This window comes from Rhinatrema bivittatum, chromosome 1 (assembly GCF_901001135.1).
Source record: "Rhinatrema bivittatum chromosome 1, aRhiBiv1.1, whole genome shotgun sequence".
NCBI classification, from domain to species: domain Eukaryota; kingdom Metazoa; phylum Chordata; class Amphibia; order Gymnophiona; family Rhinatrematidae; genus Rhinatrema; species Rhinatrema bivittatum.
In genome coordinates this window covers 353,824,296-353,842,808 of record NC_042615.1, presented here as the reverse complement: position 1 = coordinate 353,842,808, position 18,513 = coordinate 353,824,296, and the positions used below count along the sequence as shown (strand labels likewise).

The 18,513-nt window shown below is 43.9% G+C and overlaps 1 protein-coding gene across 5 annotated transcripts in view; it reads right to left on the bottom strand.

The window, feature by feature from the left end:
- Positions 1-18,513, bottom strand: part of HNRNPD (heterogeneous nuclear ribonucleoprotein D) — a 41,495-nt gene that overhangs the window by 3,029 nt on the left and 19,953 nt on the right. For all 5 annotated transcript variants that reach the window (XR_003856467.1, XM_029600115.1, XM_029600087.1 and 2 more), the window contains 4 exons: positions 11,512-11,680; positions 11,025-11,186; positions 2,727-2,858; positions 1-56 (listed from right to left, as the gene is read on the bottom strand). The exon at positions 1-56 is cut by the window's left edge and continues 56 nt beyond it. Coding sequence is in view for 4 of the 5 variants with exons in the window: in XM_029600087.1 (XP_029455947.1) it covers positions 1-56; positions 2,727-2,858; positions 11,025-11,186; positions 11,512-11,680 (519 nt within the window). In the remaining variant the exon portion in view is untranslated. The remainder of the gene's footprint in view (positions 57-2,726; positions 2,859-11,024; positions 11,187-11,511; positions 11,681-18,513) is intronic.

Below are 18,513 nucleotides of genomic sequence, written 5' to 3'. Positions count from 1 at the left end.
GTTCCCCACTGCTGCTGCTGATACTGTTCCTTAGACATAGCAACCTTTATTTCACACTGCAAGATTGAATATAAAAAAAAAAAATAGCACCAGAAGATGGTTTTGTACTAGGAACTAGTGAATGCAAAAAATGGAACAGCAGACAACTGTTCTGTTTCTGTACCAAGCTTTAAGCAAAGGCTTTCAAAACTTGGACATAACAGGGAATTGAATTCAAACAGCAACCAAGGGCCCTAACCTTTACAGTATGGGAAATTGATAAGCATGGGGGTAATCTGCACGGCACAGCATATTACCATAAGCATGCTGGCCAGACTGGATGGACTATTTGGTCCTTTTCTGCTGTCATTTCTATGGCATGCTTTGGCCACACCTGCCCTATCTGTAGTTCGGGAGCTGCATGTGGCTCTTGTCTCATGGCAACTGAGCACCACTGCAGAGGACAGGAAGGGAGGGGCTAGAACATGGATAACATAACTGTTTCTTCTCTGCTTGGTTAACTCCCTGGTCCAGCTCCACTCGACATTGAATGCTGTGAGGTGGTTAATGTCATTTCCTTTCCAACTTCCTGAAATGAAGGAAATTGGGCTTCCTGGCACCCCTAGATCCACGTTCAGCAGGTGTAAGGGAATGAGGACAGAGGGGGCTAGCATGTGGGAGCAGGGGTTGTGTGTGAAATAACATGGGGGGAATGAAGGGGACAATAGAGCTAAGGATGACAGTAGATGGGGTTAGAAAAACTGAGGGAAGGCAGTAGAGGGATGCAAGAAAGGCAGAGGGGAAGCATGTGCTCAGATGTGGTGATGGGGCAGGAGAGAGCAATAAGCAAGAAATGGGGTTGTGAAAGAAGGACAGCCAGGTGATAGGAGTATATTGGGGGGGGGGGGGGGGGGAGAAGAGGATGGGGAGTAAGGTTGACTGAGAACCAGAGATGGTGAAGAGGGAGAGATCCAGAGAGGGCAAAAGGGGGGTGGGGGGTGGAGGAAAGAATGAATTTCAGGTGTGATGGGAGTGGAGAGGTCAGACACCTGGAAATGGTTACTGGAAGAGGGGGAAGGATTTGACACACAGGTGATTGGGAAGAGTGTGTGAAAGCCAGAAGAGGTGATAGTGGATTGTGAATTAGAGAACCAGAGAGGGTACTGAGGAGAACGAAAGAGTATTGGGGTCAGGAACAGAGTGTGGTGAGGGGTGGAGGAGAGATAGCGATACAGGCAGGACAAGAAAGAGGGGACCCTGGACATACTGCTGCTGGGTAGAGGGTAGGGGAGGAGAATGTGTGTCGGAAGACAATGGGAAAGTAGGGGCAGGGGAAAGAGTGGGGATTGGGGAATAATGATGCTTGAGAGAGGATGGGGGGGATAAGGGTTGCAAAGAAGAACAAGGAGTGGGGTGAAAGTACTGTTACAGCCACTGAGCCTCCATCATTATTTGTGTGTGACATGAAGGATATTTTCTTGGGGAAAGGATTGAGACAGTGGGTACAGAGTAGAAAGAGGGTGGGAGGAAGAGTATGAGAGATTGGTGGGCTCAAGATGGGGGAACTGAAAGCAAGAGACTGGTGGGAGGACTGACTGGTTGGTAAATGTAGAAGGATTGAGAGATGGGGGCATTATGAAACTGACAGAACAGGGGGGGGAGGGTTGATTAAGACTGATGGAAAGAGGGAAGATGGAGAGTGGTCAGAAAAGGGTGAGGGAATTGAGAGGGAAAGACACTGCTGGGGCATTTACTGGTGACGTTGAGGGGATGGGGGGAGTCCTCATTGGAAACAGCTCCCCTGCTTCTCAAGGGTGCTGGGCTCCCCCCTTACCCTCTGCGGTTTCTTTAAAATGTGAGGCTCTCTGGTACTGTGCATTCTAGTTTCTTGGCTCTTAATAAATGAGGCCCTAAGTCAGGGGTGGCTAACCTTTCATTCACTAAGCTTTTTTCCCCATAGGCATAGAATGCGAGAAAAGCCTTAGTAAATCAGGTCCATAATTGGGCTGAAATATGTGGCAATCTGACCCAATTCAGTAGTTTTATCTACAATTCGGGGATAAGCACACACCAAGCTAACATTTGTTCACAATCCAAGTACAGATATCAGTTTTTTCCCCCACCACTTAGAGGTGGGACTATAGGCAAGCCTGTGGTACAATGCCTGCACAACCCAATCACCTCCTTTCTTACACTGTGCCATACGTGCTCCTTGTGTTTGAGATGGGATATGGCCTATGACCTCACAGCCCATGCTGCTGTTTACCATACCATTTGCAATATTGTTCTGCACATTTCTGCAGTTAGTGGCTACAAGAATCAAACCACCATGTTAGCAAATGAGAAGGTGCTGCAACAGCAATCAGAAAGAGAAACCGGGGAGGGGGGGGGGGGGAACCCTCAAATCTAGATACATTAACTTTAGCATGATACACCACCCAGTACCATTTCAGCTTTGGCGCTACTGTGATGTACAGCAACAGTGCCACACTGTGCCAAAACAAATGTAAAGTTGTAGGGAGAGCTTCCAAGACTTGTGACCTTAAATCCTGCTTTTCAATAATGCTGAACTGGGGCCAAGTCTGTCTTGTCTCCGTTTACACAACTAATTAAGCAATAAAATGTTCAATTTTCCCTATACAAACCAGATATCTAAATTAGCAGCTAGTCTTCTCATTACAATGAAGACAACATCTTATATACTTCCAAAATCTTTGTTTCCTTGCTTAGGTTCTGTGAGAACATACTTTGCTAAGTCCAACGTTGTGATACTTCTTTTCCATAATTTTTTTCACTGGCTCCTCTTCTTTGAAAGTAATGAAGCAGAATCCGCGCCTCTTGTTGGTCTTGTTGTCCATTGGCAGCTCTATCGATTCCACCTAGGGAAAGGTAAAAATTCACAAAAAAAAAAAAAGTTATACAAAACATGTCATCCAGATGTCAAATTTTAAAGAGAGTCCGGAAAAGCTGCCTTCAGGTTTTTGTTTTCTATACCATAAAAAATAACCAAATTTAAAATGGGCTCTTCATTCTGTGACCCACTGTCTCCCTCTGTATCGCTGGCTAAGCCTCAAGATATCTGTCTCCAACAAGAGGTATGTACATAACATGCTGGATTAGAATAAGGTCCTTCTAGTCCAGCATCCCTGTCTAACTGGAGAGTTTGGGTCACAAGTATGCAGAATAATCCCCAAAAGTAGATCTATTTTTTGTTGCTTACTCCCAGGGACAAACTATGGCTTTACCAAGTCTGTCTGTCTAATGTTTATGGATTTTTTTTTCTCCAGCAATTTGCCCAAATCTTTTAACACAGCTATGCTAATCACCTTGACCATGGCCTCTGGCAACAGATTCCACAGCTTGATTGGGCATGAAAAACACTTGTATGATTTTAAAACTGCTACTTGTTAGTTTCATGTAGCAGACCCTTGTTTACCCTTTCAAATTATGTCTATTCCCTATTAACCTGTTCCACTCCCAATCATGATTTTAAGCTTTTCAGATCCTCCCCCCCCCCCCCCCCCCCCTGTCTCTTTTCCAAGCTGAAGAGCCCAAATCTGTTTACCCTTTCTTCAAGGGAAAGGTTCCATTCCCACTCTATTGCCAAGAAGTTTGCTTATATTTCATGATCTCTCATATCGCCTTGCCTGGCTTTCCCCTGCTTCAGTTGCTGCTCTGTCATGAAAGTTATCTTTTCTCCAATATACTTTGCACAGTAAGCCTCTGTAGTGGTGTTGGACTGCTGCTCTCTCCCCCTCCTGTAGGCTTCCTTCTGTTCCACTTCAATCCCACTTTCTTCCTTTGAGGATCACTCCATCTGCCTATTCACCCCACTACCTCTCTGGGTAGTTGTCCTCTTAACCCCCCTGCTAAATCCCCCTCCTCTCACTGATTCTTGACTTTCTTCCTTTATCCTCTTCCCTTATTCTTGGCAACTTTAACCTTCATGTTTTTGATCTGACTCATTACCTCAAAACTTTTTAGCCTCCCATTTGATCTCCAATTCTGCTCTACTGCCCACTCTCAAGCAAGGCCACTGCCTCGACCTAGTCCTTTCCTTCAACTGTTTCTCAAGACTTCACTTCTTCCTCTTTCAGACCATAATCTAATAACTTTCATACTAAACCACACACTCCCCCAGCCTCATCCAGACAAACACCTTCAGGAATCTCCAGGCCATCAACCCTTGTGTATCCCTCTCCACTACTGTTTCATCTTTCTTCCACTACATTGAGTTAGTTGAAGCAGTTTCTTCTTACAGAACACTTTAGAGGCACTTGCTCCTCCCCTTACCCATTCTGTAAGGAACACCAAACCCAGCCTTAGCTGACTTCCAGATTTTTGTGTTCCTGTTCTGTAAAACATCTGGCTAAACTCCCATGCCCATACAGACTTCATACATTTCAAATTCATACCAACCTCCTTACAGTCTACTATTGCACTTGCCAAGGAAGATATGTCCATCTAACAAGCTTGCTTGCATCCAGCTCTCTCCATCTGTCAATTCCCTCCTCAAACTTCCTTTCCCTACCCACCCTTCTCTTTCTGTACAGATTATGGCCGAGTACTTCCATGACAAATTCACAAAATTAGTCTTGAATTCTCAACCAGATCACCTCTCCCCCAACTTTTCCTGTACCCGTCCCATCGGTTTCACTACTCTCCTCTTCTGAGATCAGTGGAGGGAAATGCCCTCTTCACCTTTCCGCCAAACTCATTTGTTCCTTTGAGCCCATTCTCACCCAGTTCCGCAGCTTTATTTCCACTGCAATTATTCCTTCCATGTGTCACAATCACTTTCCACTGCTTCTGTTGCCTTCAAACATGCTGTGATCACACCACTCACTGGACCCTACCTGCCTTGTCAACTATCATCCCAACTCTCTCCTCCCTTTTCCTTCCAAACTATTTGAACGTGCTGTTTTGACTTTCATTTGAAGCCAATTCTTGATCCACTCCAGTCTGGTTTTTGCCCTCTATATTCCACATAAACAACCCTTGCCAAAGTCTGCAATGACCTGTTTATGGTTAAAATCAAACACATTTATGTGGTCCTTATCCTAACTGACCTATCTGCTCCTTCTGATACTGACCACCACCTTCTTGAAGTTGTCCTCATTTGGGTTTTGGGACACCATCCTGTCTTTTTACCTCTCCCATCGCACTAAGTTTCCTCTGGCAGAACCTCCTCTATTGCCATCAAGAGATGGAGGTGGTAGGCCAAGAGTGGTTTTGGCAGGAGTGGCAATGGTGTTCAAGGTTCCTCCAATTATATTAGGACTGGGAAGTGATCTCCTTTCTTGGACTTTCAAAAAGCTGTAGGCCATGGTTATAATTGTGAAAGATTTGGTGCATCATTTGAGCAGACTTCGATGTGCACGTGTATTCTATTCTGTTACCACTTGCACCCATGGATGCAAAGTCGTTTTGTGTGTGGAACCAGTATGTGGTTTGTTTAAAGTGGCATGCTCCTAAGGGTGTACTAACATTCTAGGGGTTGGAAACTTTGGTGCATCCTTTTTTGTAGTTTGACACCAATTTGCTCGCTGTACTAGGCTTCGACAGCATCGACAAGAGGACTTTAACCAGATGTTTCAAGTTGATTGTATCGATATTCCTTGTGTCTGGTGCATCAAGCGTCAAAGTTAATGCATCGTGTGATGTAACTTACTTTGAATGTAATGCATGTCAAGTGACCAGATGCAATATGGGAACACTTAGTCAATGCATCAGGTAACTTGAGACTTTGACGCTCTGTGACTAGCATGCGTAGACAGTGCCATGCATCTATAGTTGTGGTTTTCTTCGATGTTGCATATTTGCTTTGTTTCTGAAGGCACTGGGGCTGACTACACTGAGTGAACTGAAGAGTTATAGTGTTTGCCTTAATAGGCACTCTCACCGATGCAAAGTGCTGTTGTGGGTTGCTAAAAATTAGTGAATCGATAACACTCAGGAAAAAGAAAACCATTCATGTGAATGAAAACAGACCAAGGAGACTCATGTAATGCTTGTGCGAGAACTCCTGCACATGCTCAGTAGAGCTCAAGACTCTAGATTGGCAAGAGCTCCATTCAATGCCACCCATTATCCACAGGTCTAATTCAGCACTACTTATTGATGGAAAAACCTGAAGCTCACTAACCCTGCATGCCAAAGTGACCGCCACCAAAAATACAACATAGAAACACAGAAAATGACAGCAGAAAAGGACCAAACTGTCCATCTAGTCTGCCCAGCAAGCTTATGGTAGCATCTGCTGCGCCATACCTTAGTTTTCCAAACTGTCAAAGTCAGGACCCTGTTGGTTGCTGAGTCCAATTCCCTGTTACCTCTTGCCATTGAAGCAGAGAGCAATATTAGAGTTGCATCCAAAGTATCAGGCATGTTGGTTAAGAGTAGTAGCTGCCACACTAGCAAGTCACCCCCATGCTTGTTTTCCCAGATCGTAAAATCTAATGTTTTTGTTGCTTGCTGTCTGAATCTAATTCCCCTTTTCCCCCTTCCAGGTCAGGTACTTGAAGTCACCAGAGTGCAGTAGCTCAATGGGAGCTTTCATTCGATGGGATAAAGCCATTTTCAGGTCCCAGGACAACAGGTCTAATGGGAGACTTCAAATGAAGTAGACCCCCACATGAAGTACAGAGAAAGACTTTACCTTCTACATGGTAATGGTATACACCAAACACACTAAGGTAGACCCTCACCAAGTTGGTCTTGACACCAGATTCAGACAATTGTAGAAGGCAATCGAGAGGAAGAAAGGATCTAGGGCCCTTTGTTCATTCCACACAGCAAACCTCTTCCACTTAAAGCCATAGGACTTCCTAGTGGAACTGTTTCTTGAAGCTAAAGACTTGACAACTCAAGGGATTGCAGAATCAAACTCAATATCCAAGCAGTGAGAGACTCAAGGTTGGGATGGCACAACATGCCTTGATCCTAAGTGATGAGATCTGGGAAAAACCCCAAGACATCTCCCACAGGACTGGGAACCAGACCTGTCTGGGCCAAAAGAAGGCTATGAATATTATAGTTCCCTTGTCCTTTTGGCTTCAGAGTAGCATTCACAACTAGCAGTATCAGAAGATATGTGCACAGAAAACCCTTGCTCCAATACAGGGCCAACACAGCTGAGGCTTTGCCATGCGCCTGGTCTGGAATGAAAATTGGGACCTTCCAAGAAGATGCAAAAAATCCACTTGTTCAGGGACCACCCATCTTTGCAAGGACCATGTCTGTCCCCTAGCATGTTCTCTACTCCAGCTGTGCCAATCAATCACCGGGCCAGGCAGTCTCTTGACACAAAAGTACAAGCCTATACCTCCTTGCTAGATGATACAACATTGCCACTTGGCTACCCATCTGGACAAGGATAACTGGACAACCACTCAAAACCCTTAGAGTACCAAATTGCCTGAAACTCCAGAGTTTATCCGATGTAACTTTTCCTGGGTAGACCACAAGCTCTGGGAGCAGAGTCCATTTACATGAGCTCCCCAACTCAAGAGCGGATACATTTGCATGAGGACAATTTGAATCAGATTTGGAAGAGGATTCCTCTGACCAGATTGCAATTGTCCTGCCACCAGGACAGAGTCCCTGAGCAATTGAGTGATCTGGATGCTGTCCAAGATATTTGAGTGGCCTGTAGCCACTGAGACCTCAAGATCCATTGGGCTCTTCTCATGTAAAGACGTGCCATGGTAGTTACATGCACCACTGATGTCATGAAGCCCAGTCTCAACATGTGCCATGCTGATGTCAGTTAACTCATTTGGATCTCTTCCACTGAAGCGAAAGTGGTGACCCTTTGTTGCAAAAGAAAGGCTTTTGCCAGAGTTACATCAAGGAGAGCTCCAATTGAGGAGAGACTTGAGGCAGCCAATAAAAGCCTTGTAACACCCAGATGGTCAATTCACATAATATTCTTCAGCTCCCACTCGAGATGGTCTTTCAACCAGCCAGTCGTCTAGATAAGGAAATATATGCAGATTGGGGATGCCATAAGTGAGCTGCCACCAAAGCCAGACACTGATGACACATGGGGCAGACACTAGCCCATATAATTACACTTATAGAAAAAACTTGTAGTTGTCACTGCCTGCTGACAGGAGGCATAATTCACTTGTCTGGCCTAATATATATGGCAGGATAAGGCAAATACATTAAAAAATATGACCACATTTCATGCAAACAAACCTTGGCATCCACTAGTTTTTTTTTTAAAGAATGCCAAATTAATTAGAATCTCCCTATTTAAAGTTAAATGCTCCCACAGTAATTAATATCTGTCCTCCAGTGATTGTCAAATTTAAAATGCATTATGATCACTACTGCTAAGTGGGTCCACCACTTTTACCACTCACATGATGTCCTGTGGTTCACTAAGAATCTTCCGCTTGTCTTTGGCTGATGAAGCATACATTTCAAATGTGTTCAGTTTAAAAAGCTTAAGCTATGCTCACACAGATTGGGATGGGGGTTACATTAACCTTTCCCTCACACACTTTGGAAAAAAAAGTTTATTGAACCATCCTCAACTCTGCACAATGAATAAAAGCTGTGTTGTGGATTTGAGTAAGGAACTATTACTGTAGTGTGAATTTCTGCTTTGATCTCAGACCCCAGAGCAGCGCTTCTCAACCGGTGTGTCGTGTGCTCCAGGTCTCTCTCGCTGCTCTTTCTTCCCTGCTGCCGTTGCCGCCGGTCTATCAGCACGTTCAAGCCCGGTGGGAACAGCAGCAGTGCTAAAAAGAAGCAGTGGCACCCGTGGCTGGCCTTTTCTTCCCGCGCCCCCATGACCCGGAACAGGAAATGATACGCGGTGCGCGGGCAGGAGAAAGCCGTGCCGAGTGATAAAGTAGCAGCGGTGGCAGTAGCATCGGCCCTCGAGCAATTGAAGCAGCCGGTAATCGAGAAAGGAGACAGCAGCATGAGCCTCCCGCGGCCGATGGGATTCTACTTTCTTGGCTTGCAGGGGCTGGAGGAGGAGGAAGTGAGTGAGAAAGAGAGAAGCAGCCAGCCAGCCTGTGTGTGATTGAGAGAAACTGGTCAGAGAGTTGATGTATGTGTATATGTGAGAGACAATGAAAGTGACTGCTCAAGGAGATGACTGATGTGTATGTGAGAGTGTGAGACAGGGATGTGAAAGAGAGAAAAAGCATGGAAGTGAGAAATCTGGGTAAGTGAGAAAGCATGGGAGTAAGAAGCCTGGTGTTGTGGGGGTGTGTGTGAAAGAAAGCATGGAGTGAGAAACCTGATTATGTGAGAGAGCATGGGAGTGGGAAGCCTGTGTGTGTGCATGCATGAGAGTGAGAGAGACTGGTTGGTAAGGTGACTGTGTGTGAGAGAAAGAATGTGATTCAGGGAATGAGAAGCCTGGGCAGTGGAGAGCGAGCATGGAAATGAGACTTGTGTGTGTAACAGAAAGTGATTATGGGAATGAGAAGCCTGTGCATGTGAGAGACAGCATGGGAGGGAGAAGCCTGTATACGTAAGACAGAACATGGAAGTGGGAAGCCTGTGTGTGTGTGTATATATGCATGAGAGATCAGGTGACTGGTGTATGTGTGAGAAAGAAAGTGATTATGGGAATGAGAAACCTGTGCCTGTGAAGAGTGAGCATGGGAGTGGGAAGCCTGTGTGTGTATGCATGAGAAGGATCAGGTGACTGGTGTGTGTGTGTGTGTGAGAGAAAGAAGTGATTATGGGCATGAGAAGCCTGTGCATGTGGAGAGAACAAGCATGGGAGGGAGAGACTGGTGAGTGTGGGTGAGACAGTGATTATGAGAGTGAGAAGCCCATACGTAAGTAGAGCATGGGAGTGGAAAGCCTGTGTGTGTTATGGCATGAGAGAAACTGTTCAGGAAGGTGACTGGTGTGTGTGTGTCAAAGACTGTTTGGGAGATGATTGGTGTGTGAGAGACAGAAACTGGTCATGGGGGCATGAATGGTATGGTGTGTGAGAGAGACATGGGCACTAAGGAAGAGGACCATGAGTATAGAGCTTAGCCTCTACTGCTGCTTCTGCTATGTGCTACGGCCTGCATGGAAGAGGAGTAGGAGAGCTGCTGGAGGGGGTAAGTAAAGGTGGCTTTTTAAGTTTATTTTTCTTGATCGACTGCCATTTTAATTTAATATTATGTGATGTGTCTGCTTTTTTTGAAATATTTTATTGGTGTTTGGAGAATTTAATAGTTTTTATGAGTTTAATTGTTTGATGTTATTCTGTTCATAGCTGTTTTGAAACATTTATTCTGCTTATTAGTATAGTTTTACAATTATTTCTGTGTGGGGATCTATAGCTGCTTGCCATTTCTGTTTTCCTAATAAGAGTTGTATTGGTTTTTAGGGCCTGATTTAATATTTGTAGTGTTGCCTTTTCATAGATAGGGTTGCTACTTTTTGAGTGTATTCCATAATATAGGTGTAACTGTGTGCGGATTAGTATATGTGCATTACTACAGATCCTGGGAGTATGTTAGGTCGGTTCTGTGTGTTACCGAGATGAGATATTTTACTAGCATGTAAGCATTTTACCAGGTCTTATTTGTGTTTTCTCAAGAGGACATGCATTGGTGGTAAACTGCTATCTTTTCATAAGTAGGGCTATTGAGCCTATTAGATGGAGTTTGTGTTGCTGTTACTGAGATGACACCAGAACATCTTTTTTGTAGGGTGAGTTGTATGGGGAATGTCATAATTCTGCTTTACATCCATTATTATGGGTCAGGGGGGTTCCCGTGGATGCAAACTGTACTTTTACATCTAGCCCCGTGACGATCTTGGGTCAGTGTGTCACGCATGTGAGAACCATCTGTCAGGTGTGTCCCGACAGAAAAAAGGTTGAGAATCACTGCCCTAGAGCACAACCTTGGGAGGAGCGGCAACCTAGCTGTTATATAAACTGCAGGCTTAAACACTTAAATCAAAAAAGAAAAAGAATTCTAGAAAATAAACCTGTTACTTGGGAAAAAAAAGTGACTTGTGAAACTATTAAAGACATCATGGAAAAAGATCAGAGTGTGTATTCGGTTACATACCTCCCCAAAGCCTCCAAAATATTCCCTTATTTTCTCTTCAGGCGTATCTGGAGACAACCCTCCAACAAAAATCTTTTTAATAGGTTCTTTTGTTTTCATAGCCTTGGCTCTCTTAGGATCAATCACTTTGCCATTCAGTTTATGTTCTTTCTGCTCCATGACCTGAAAAGCAATAAAACCCAGTCAGGTACATAGCTCATGAAGTGTGCCACACTTAATTTCTGGTACAGGGTTATGATTATTTCCTATGATTGCTTTGCCAAACTCAAGTCAAAGCACAATGCAGGATCCTCAAGTGTGCTAGTCTAGTATGGGGGGGTCTTCAAAAGAACTATGCCAAACTGCGATTGGTGAATGCCAGGCCACTAGTATGTTAAAAATATTCTCTTGAGCTTTGACAGCAATGCCCAACATGCTCAAAGCTGGCACTAGGGCAACAGAATAATCTAAAACAGTCAGGAACAAACAGCCCCACACTGCGCTATACCTTGTCTACACCTTCTGCTTCTTTGAATAGGACAAAGCCAAACCCCCTCGATCGTCCTGTGATAGGATCCAGCTTCAGGGTGCAGTCCACAACTTCACCAAATTTGGAGAAGTAATCCTTCAAATCTTTCTTCGTGGTGTCCCAGCTGAGGCCTCCAATGAACATTTTCCTGAAATAAAGCTTTGTATTAGAACACTAACAGATAAGCCTTTTAGTACATGGTAATAGTGTCAAAACCCAGTTAACACACAAAACATTTACATCAATTAGACCCAATTCCCCATATCTATTATGGAGAGCACAATCTAGAGCTTTTCATTCTATTTCTATATTTAAGTATATGGACGAGAACATCCTGGCCAATTTAAATGTGATTTCATGACTATAGAAAGGTTCTAGTCCCAGTTCATAAACTTTTCTCTCTGATACAGAATGATAAAGTCTTAGTAAGTCAGGCTCTGACATGCACCAGCCTGCTAGGAAGGAGGAAGAGATGGTGGGTAAGGAAAGTCATGACAATTGCTTATGTATTCCTCAAATTAATTACATCTTGGCTCTCAGTGACACTGTGTGCCAAAGCTTGGTTTCACTTAAAGGAGAATGATTCTCAGAATTTATTTCTGGCTACATATGCTGTTCGATGTGTTTAAAGTTCTATTTCAGAAACAAAAAAAAAAAGAGGATGTATTAACATAACTTTTGCTCTTTTTGTATCTGTTACTGTGTGTCCAATATATGTACACATTTCTGTTTAAGTTCTATTTCAAAATTAAGAAGTTAGACCAGCACATTCCAATTCCTCAGAAAAAAATACTGTAGTGTGGTAGCCATATTCATCCACTTAAATTAAGGTAAAAAAACCCACAACCTGTGGGACTATCTATACCTTTTTGCCCCTAAAAGATAAACTGAGCCTTACTAATGGTATCTGTGTAAAAAAAACCTCTCATTTATAGCTGCTATCACATTTGTTTCATCACATAAGAATTTTAAACATGCTATTAAAGTCCTATTCTCAAAAACAAGCAGCGTGTTTTCCACCAACAGGATGGCTCACTTTCCTACTGCACCAGGATGCCCTACACTTAAGGCCCAAGTGCATTTTTCAACCATGATTCTACAGAATCCAAGGGTTCTACAGAATCTCATGTATGCAGTGGGAGATTAGCAGAAAGATTGCTAGGTTGATATATTGTGAACGTGAGGGAACCCAAAGTTTGAAAATCACTGCCAATATGGGAAGTCACAACTGGAACAGCTACAAGTGAGAAAAAGTAGTTTTAACAGTTCATCTGATTTTTTTTTTTTATAAAATTTGAGTAAAAGGAAATAAAGTAGAAACAAGCACATCTGGGCAATGGTAAATTTCTTTTAAAATTGATAACTACACTGTAGTTAAATGGGTGACATGATTAAACAAATCAGCCTTCTGTACAGTTTTATAGGATCTCATTGTTTAAATTTTTTTTTTTGTAAAGAATGCTTATCACAGATACCACTCACATTAATGCCTATGACCAAAAATGTAGCTATTTACATTACACCGAGTTTCTGGTTGAGAAGGTTGCAACAGGACTTAACTTATGCCTTTCTGGAAAAGGTTACACATGAGAAGAGTTTCACCACCAAATAACCTTACAGAGATAACTCTTCCCCCCCTTCTCTAAAAAAAAATATGCATAACCACGAATACATCCTTATGAAATACAATCCTGATTTTTTTTTAAACCAGTGGATTTAAAAAAAACACATCAACCCAAATAATTTTTTGGGTTTGTTCTACATCTATTAAAGAAGCTTCTTGCAGAACAACGAATTTAGCCTTTAGTCTAAGTGTGGGGGTTTGGAAAGGGATGTCACCGTCCATCCCACCCCTTAAACAAAAAAAAAAAAAAAGGCAGCAGCCAGTGAAAAAGTATACAGATGCAGTTGCTGACTTAGCTGTAATAACCACACCACCAGATCTGGCTACACAGTTTAAATCATAGGGAAGCCACTGGAAGAGTTGTTCTTAGTGGGCATAGGCCACAGGGCCCAGAAATTATCACTGCAGTAGTTAACACCGGCCTGCTAGTTTTTGTTAGAGAAAAATTTTGTTGCACAGGGTTTTTAGAAACTATGATTCAAAATATCTTGTCCACTAAGACACTACCATTATTTATGTTATGTGTAGCACAAACTAAGAATGTCAAATTCACACCTCAGACACCTTACATAGAAAGTTTTACTGATGAAAGGAGATGCCATGTACTAAAGAGCAAGCTATCAAGTTCTCCAGAACAAAGCAGCAAGCACTGGTACCTATAGCTATTTTGTTTGTTTTACTATATTAAGGATTCAATTCACCCAAATTCAAGACTTCAAAAAAATTCCAGGGAGCAGATTTTAGTGAAAAAAAAAAAAAAAAAAAAAGAGCCACATCCTGTGTCAAAAATATGCAACAGAAAAAGATAGTGTCTCCGGAATATAACAAAAGATGTTTTGCTATTCCTAAAAGCAGTAACAAAAAAGGCTGAAAGCTACAGACCAGTTATTCCAATTTTGGTGATGAGAAAGTTACGACATACTCTTCTGAAAGATAATGATGGTTCCTGGGAGCAAAGCCCAGTAAAGCCTAATTATGTGTGTGCTGACAAGATGGGGTCTCTAAAAGTCACATGGTATGCTTGACCATCTTTCTGAACAAAGGGTACTATTCTCTGAACAGAGTGCAGGGATAAAAACTGGAAAAATAGATCCAACTAGGTACTAGCAGGTCTCTACTTTATGGCTCTTCCACACAAATCTGCCTATCAGAGCCTATGGACTTATCAAAGAGGTTATCGAAAATCAAATGGAAAAAAGGTTCACTTGAGAGGACCTCTGACTGAAAAACAGAACTGGATGATTTGGACCAATCACACTGCTGATCTTGAAGCTAATGAATTTGCATTAATGAATTGAGACAAAATTAAAGCCTTTAAAAAAAAAAAAAAAATAGATGAGAACAAAGAAACCTGCTATGCAGGCCAACTGAAACAGGCACAGAAAGCGCTTACCTCTGCCACCCTATACCCTATCCTTGGAGTTTGGGAACTTGCTGCTTTTGTCATAAAGCAGCAAGCGTTCCTGCCTCAGGCACAGCGCAGTAATTAAGGACAGTGCAGCATTTGTCCAGAGACACTCAAGGAGCTGAAATATCAAGGCTGCAAGCACGTGATCTAGGGACCAGCTGCATTTAAAGTTTATCTGCAGGTAGTTAGAACCTTTTAACTGTATAAACGAAAACTTGCAGTTCATGCCTTAGCAACTTACAGCCTTGTTTATACTAGTGATTTTATAGGAACCAAAGCATATTTTCCTATTTGAAATAACTGCTGAATATGCAATCCTTTAACATCTAACAATTGTGAGAAATTGTGATAGCATTAAGAAAACCCCTAATAAAGACTATTATCCAAGACAAAAGGGTAATCATGTTATCTGAAATTCAGATCATAAAAATGTTTTATAGTATATGCAAATTGCCCTACATATATAATTGGAGGTTCCACCGAGAAGAGTTCTTGTAATTTTTGACACTAAGTTGGGGTGGCAGAACCTGCCCTGGTGCTGGGTGATTAAGTCCAGAGCCATTCCCAGCTGGATTGGCGAGCGCAAGGCCAGGTCCCAAATGGTGGGAAACCAGACCTGACGCGGCCAGTAGGGGGCAATCAGGATCATGGAGCCCTGATCCTGTTGCAACTTCTGCAGTGCTTCATATGAGAGGAAGGGGAGAGTAAGCATATAGCAGCCCATTGCCCCAGTGAATCGAAAAGGCATCCGCCATCGATCCGCTGCTCCTCCGACCCAGGGAGCAAAAGTGGTGCACCTTCCTGTTTTCCAGGGAGGTGAGGAGGTCTATGGAGGGGGTCCCCCAGGAGCGAAAAATCCAGTTTGCTACCTCTTGATTGAGGGACCATTTGTGAGGGAGGAACGCCAGCAGGTTGGAGGAGGTTGGCTCATGCTCCCTGACCACCAGTCAAAACCCCGTGGCGGGGTTCTGCAGCAGGACTGTGGTTGTCCATGGGGTTCAAGGCTGTCTAGGCCTTGCCCTGGACCTCTGTGCCGGCAGTATTTCCAGGGCCAATAAAGAGGGCACTTTGGGTATTGCCAAAGGGTTTTTTTTAGCTGAGTGACAGAGGTACTGGCTGACAGTTGCTGAAGGGTCTCTCCTGGTAGTCATTCAGTTGTGCCACCACCTCTAATTCTGTCAAACCGATTATCCCCTGAACATGGCAAATCAGCCAGGCAGTCCTGGAATTCAGGGCGAAGATCAGAGGCGCGCAGCCACACAGTCTGCAGAGCCAATGCCTGCCGCAGCAGTCTCATGGCGCTCTCAAAGACATATGCAGAACGGACTCACTCTCAAGGCCCTGTTGAAAGACTTTTGGAATTCCTCCTGGAATTGTAGAGGCAAGCGTTCACTGAACTCCTGGGCCTGCTTCCACAGAACTGGAGAAGGCTCAGAGGGAAGATCCTCTGACTCCTCAGTGGAGGATATGGATGCCTCCCCTTCTCAGGGGTCAGAAGGGGCTTCTCCATCACTGCGATCCCCCCGGGGAATGTGGGGGCTGGGAAACCCAGCTGCATCCAGGGTGCAGGCCTCAGGGGCACCAAGAAGAGGTCCATCTGTGCCTCTGGGGCCTGAGGTCACAGGAGCACCAACTGATCCGCTAGCGGGATCAGCGGCACCATCAATGGCCATGGGGGAGCGAAGCATCGACAGTCTCTGAGCTGCTATCGAATCCGATGGTCCTTCCTCCTCCTCGGAGTCACTCACTGGTATGGGGGCTGATGGCGGTAGAAACGGTGCTCCCTTCGGCCACATCAGCAAGACACCGAGCATATTGAGCCGCTCCAGTAAGGGCACAAGCACCAGTGGAGTAGGCTCTTGCAGTGGTCTCTGTGGAACCAGAGGCTTGAAGCCCTGCAGGGCCCAGCCGAACGCCAACCACATGCGCCTCTCACTCCTCAAAAGCAGTTGATGAAAAGACTGTATGAGGAGGGGGCAGAATCGGGACATCCCCTGGAGAGCATCAATTCCTCCACTGGTGTTGGTGGAGGCCACAGAGAGGCTTCCGTGGGACAAGAGGAAACAATTTCCTCCGCCCAGATGTCTATGCCTGTCTATGGTCCAGTTTTGATGACTGAGCGGTGACTATGCTTTTTCAATTACTCTGTGGTCACCATGGTCTTTTCCTGGGACTGAGGGAGACAGAGGAACCTGACCAGGAACGGGACAACAGTGACTGCAGTTGCTGTGGCAACTGATGAGTGGAAATTTGAATCTCCTTACCGAGAGGGGTGGAGTTTCCCTGCACACGACTGATCCGGTCCTCCTTTGGATCCAAATAATTTCTCCATCTTATCGAGACGTGCCTAACGGGCCCTTTGGGCACAAGGGTCATAACAGCGGACACCCCCAGGCAAAGGAGAGACCTCATGAGAGTCTGATGGACATAGTCTGGGGGCACCGGCAGAAGCCAGTCGACAGCACCAGAAAAATTATGTGGAGTGTGGTCGATGGCCAGAGGGCAATGGGATTGTTAGGAGATAGACTGCGAGACAGAGAAAAGAACAGATGAAAAATTGGAGGGATCCTACGCAACATGGGAAGCAAAAAGGTTTGAGAAAAAAAATTGAAAATGTGTGAGCTCGCAAACCATGAGGCAGCAGCTTTGCAGAAAGGAAGAGACTGAAGAGGGATCCCACGTGGTTAGCAGCATGCTGGGCAAGCTCAGTGTACCAGTCAAATTCTAGAAATTTTTGACAATTTTCTGTGCCAGGCTCCATCCAGTGATGTCATCCATGTGCGAGGACTACCATCCTGCTTGCCCTTGTAGAATAGTATTTACTCGAACGTATGAGTGCTTCCTTGACCAGAAACATAAGTGTCATAACATGCTAGTAAGGCTCTAACAGATGTAGAAAAATATTCAAATGGGTGAAGCATCCCTTCTGACAATAGTATCGGCTCTCCGGCATTTCAGGAGTTATCTCCAAGGTGATAAATTGCAGAACCTTGTCACCAGCCAATTTCCTAGGAAGAACAAGCCTCCAGCAGCCAGATCATATCTTGGACACTTGTGCTTCAAGTTGGTGGCTTGAGGTGAGATATGCCCAAGGTCATAAAAATGCCATGGCTCAATTACATGATTGTGCTGCTACTGACAAACTTAACTTCTGAATCTGGGACAAACCTAAACATGATAGAACCCCACTGTCATCGCACAACTGAGGCAACTTGCAAAAAAAAAAAAAAAAAAACCACACAAAAAACCAAACAAACTTTCTCAAAGTTTGTTAATGGATGTGCTTTCTGCAGAAAAGCCTATCATGAGCAAGTCTCAATAGTAGGATCATTCTTCTCCCAAACTATTCCAAGGGTATTATTTGAGAAAACCACAGGAATCAATGCTACCTCTAATTTTTGAAATGTTTCATGCGCATTCTTTTGTGCAATTATTTTTTGGAAAGCTGAATTCAAGTTTATGGGCTATGAGCCAGTATAGCTGCAAATATTGGAATTTCTTATGCAGGGTTCACAAGCTGTATACACATGCACAGCTTTGAGGGAACAGTGCCTGGGATCCAAATCAATATGCAGGGATTACTGCTGTGTTGTTTCACAAACTGCTGCACAGTATAGATTACAGACCTTAATCTGTACAGATTCAGATTATGTCCAATTTAGTTACCCACATGCCCAACTGGTTAAACATTGCTGACCAGCTTGGAAACTTAGACTAAATTGCCATAAGGTGGCAAACGGAAGAATTCCCCTCCTTAGTCAGTACAGTAACCAGGCATCAGGCTAAGCAAGCCACATCAGCAATATAATGAAGCACCAGATTTGATCTAGTTAATGCACAAAACAAAGATATCATGATTGGGAAGTTCTATGCCTATGATTAAAGTCCCGATGAGAATCCCATAACCAAAACAGATTCTCAGACAAATGAGTTATGACTTTTCAGACTA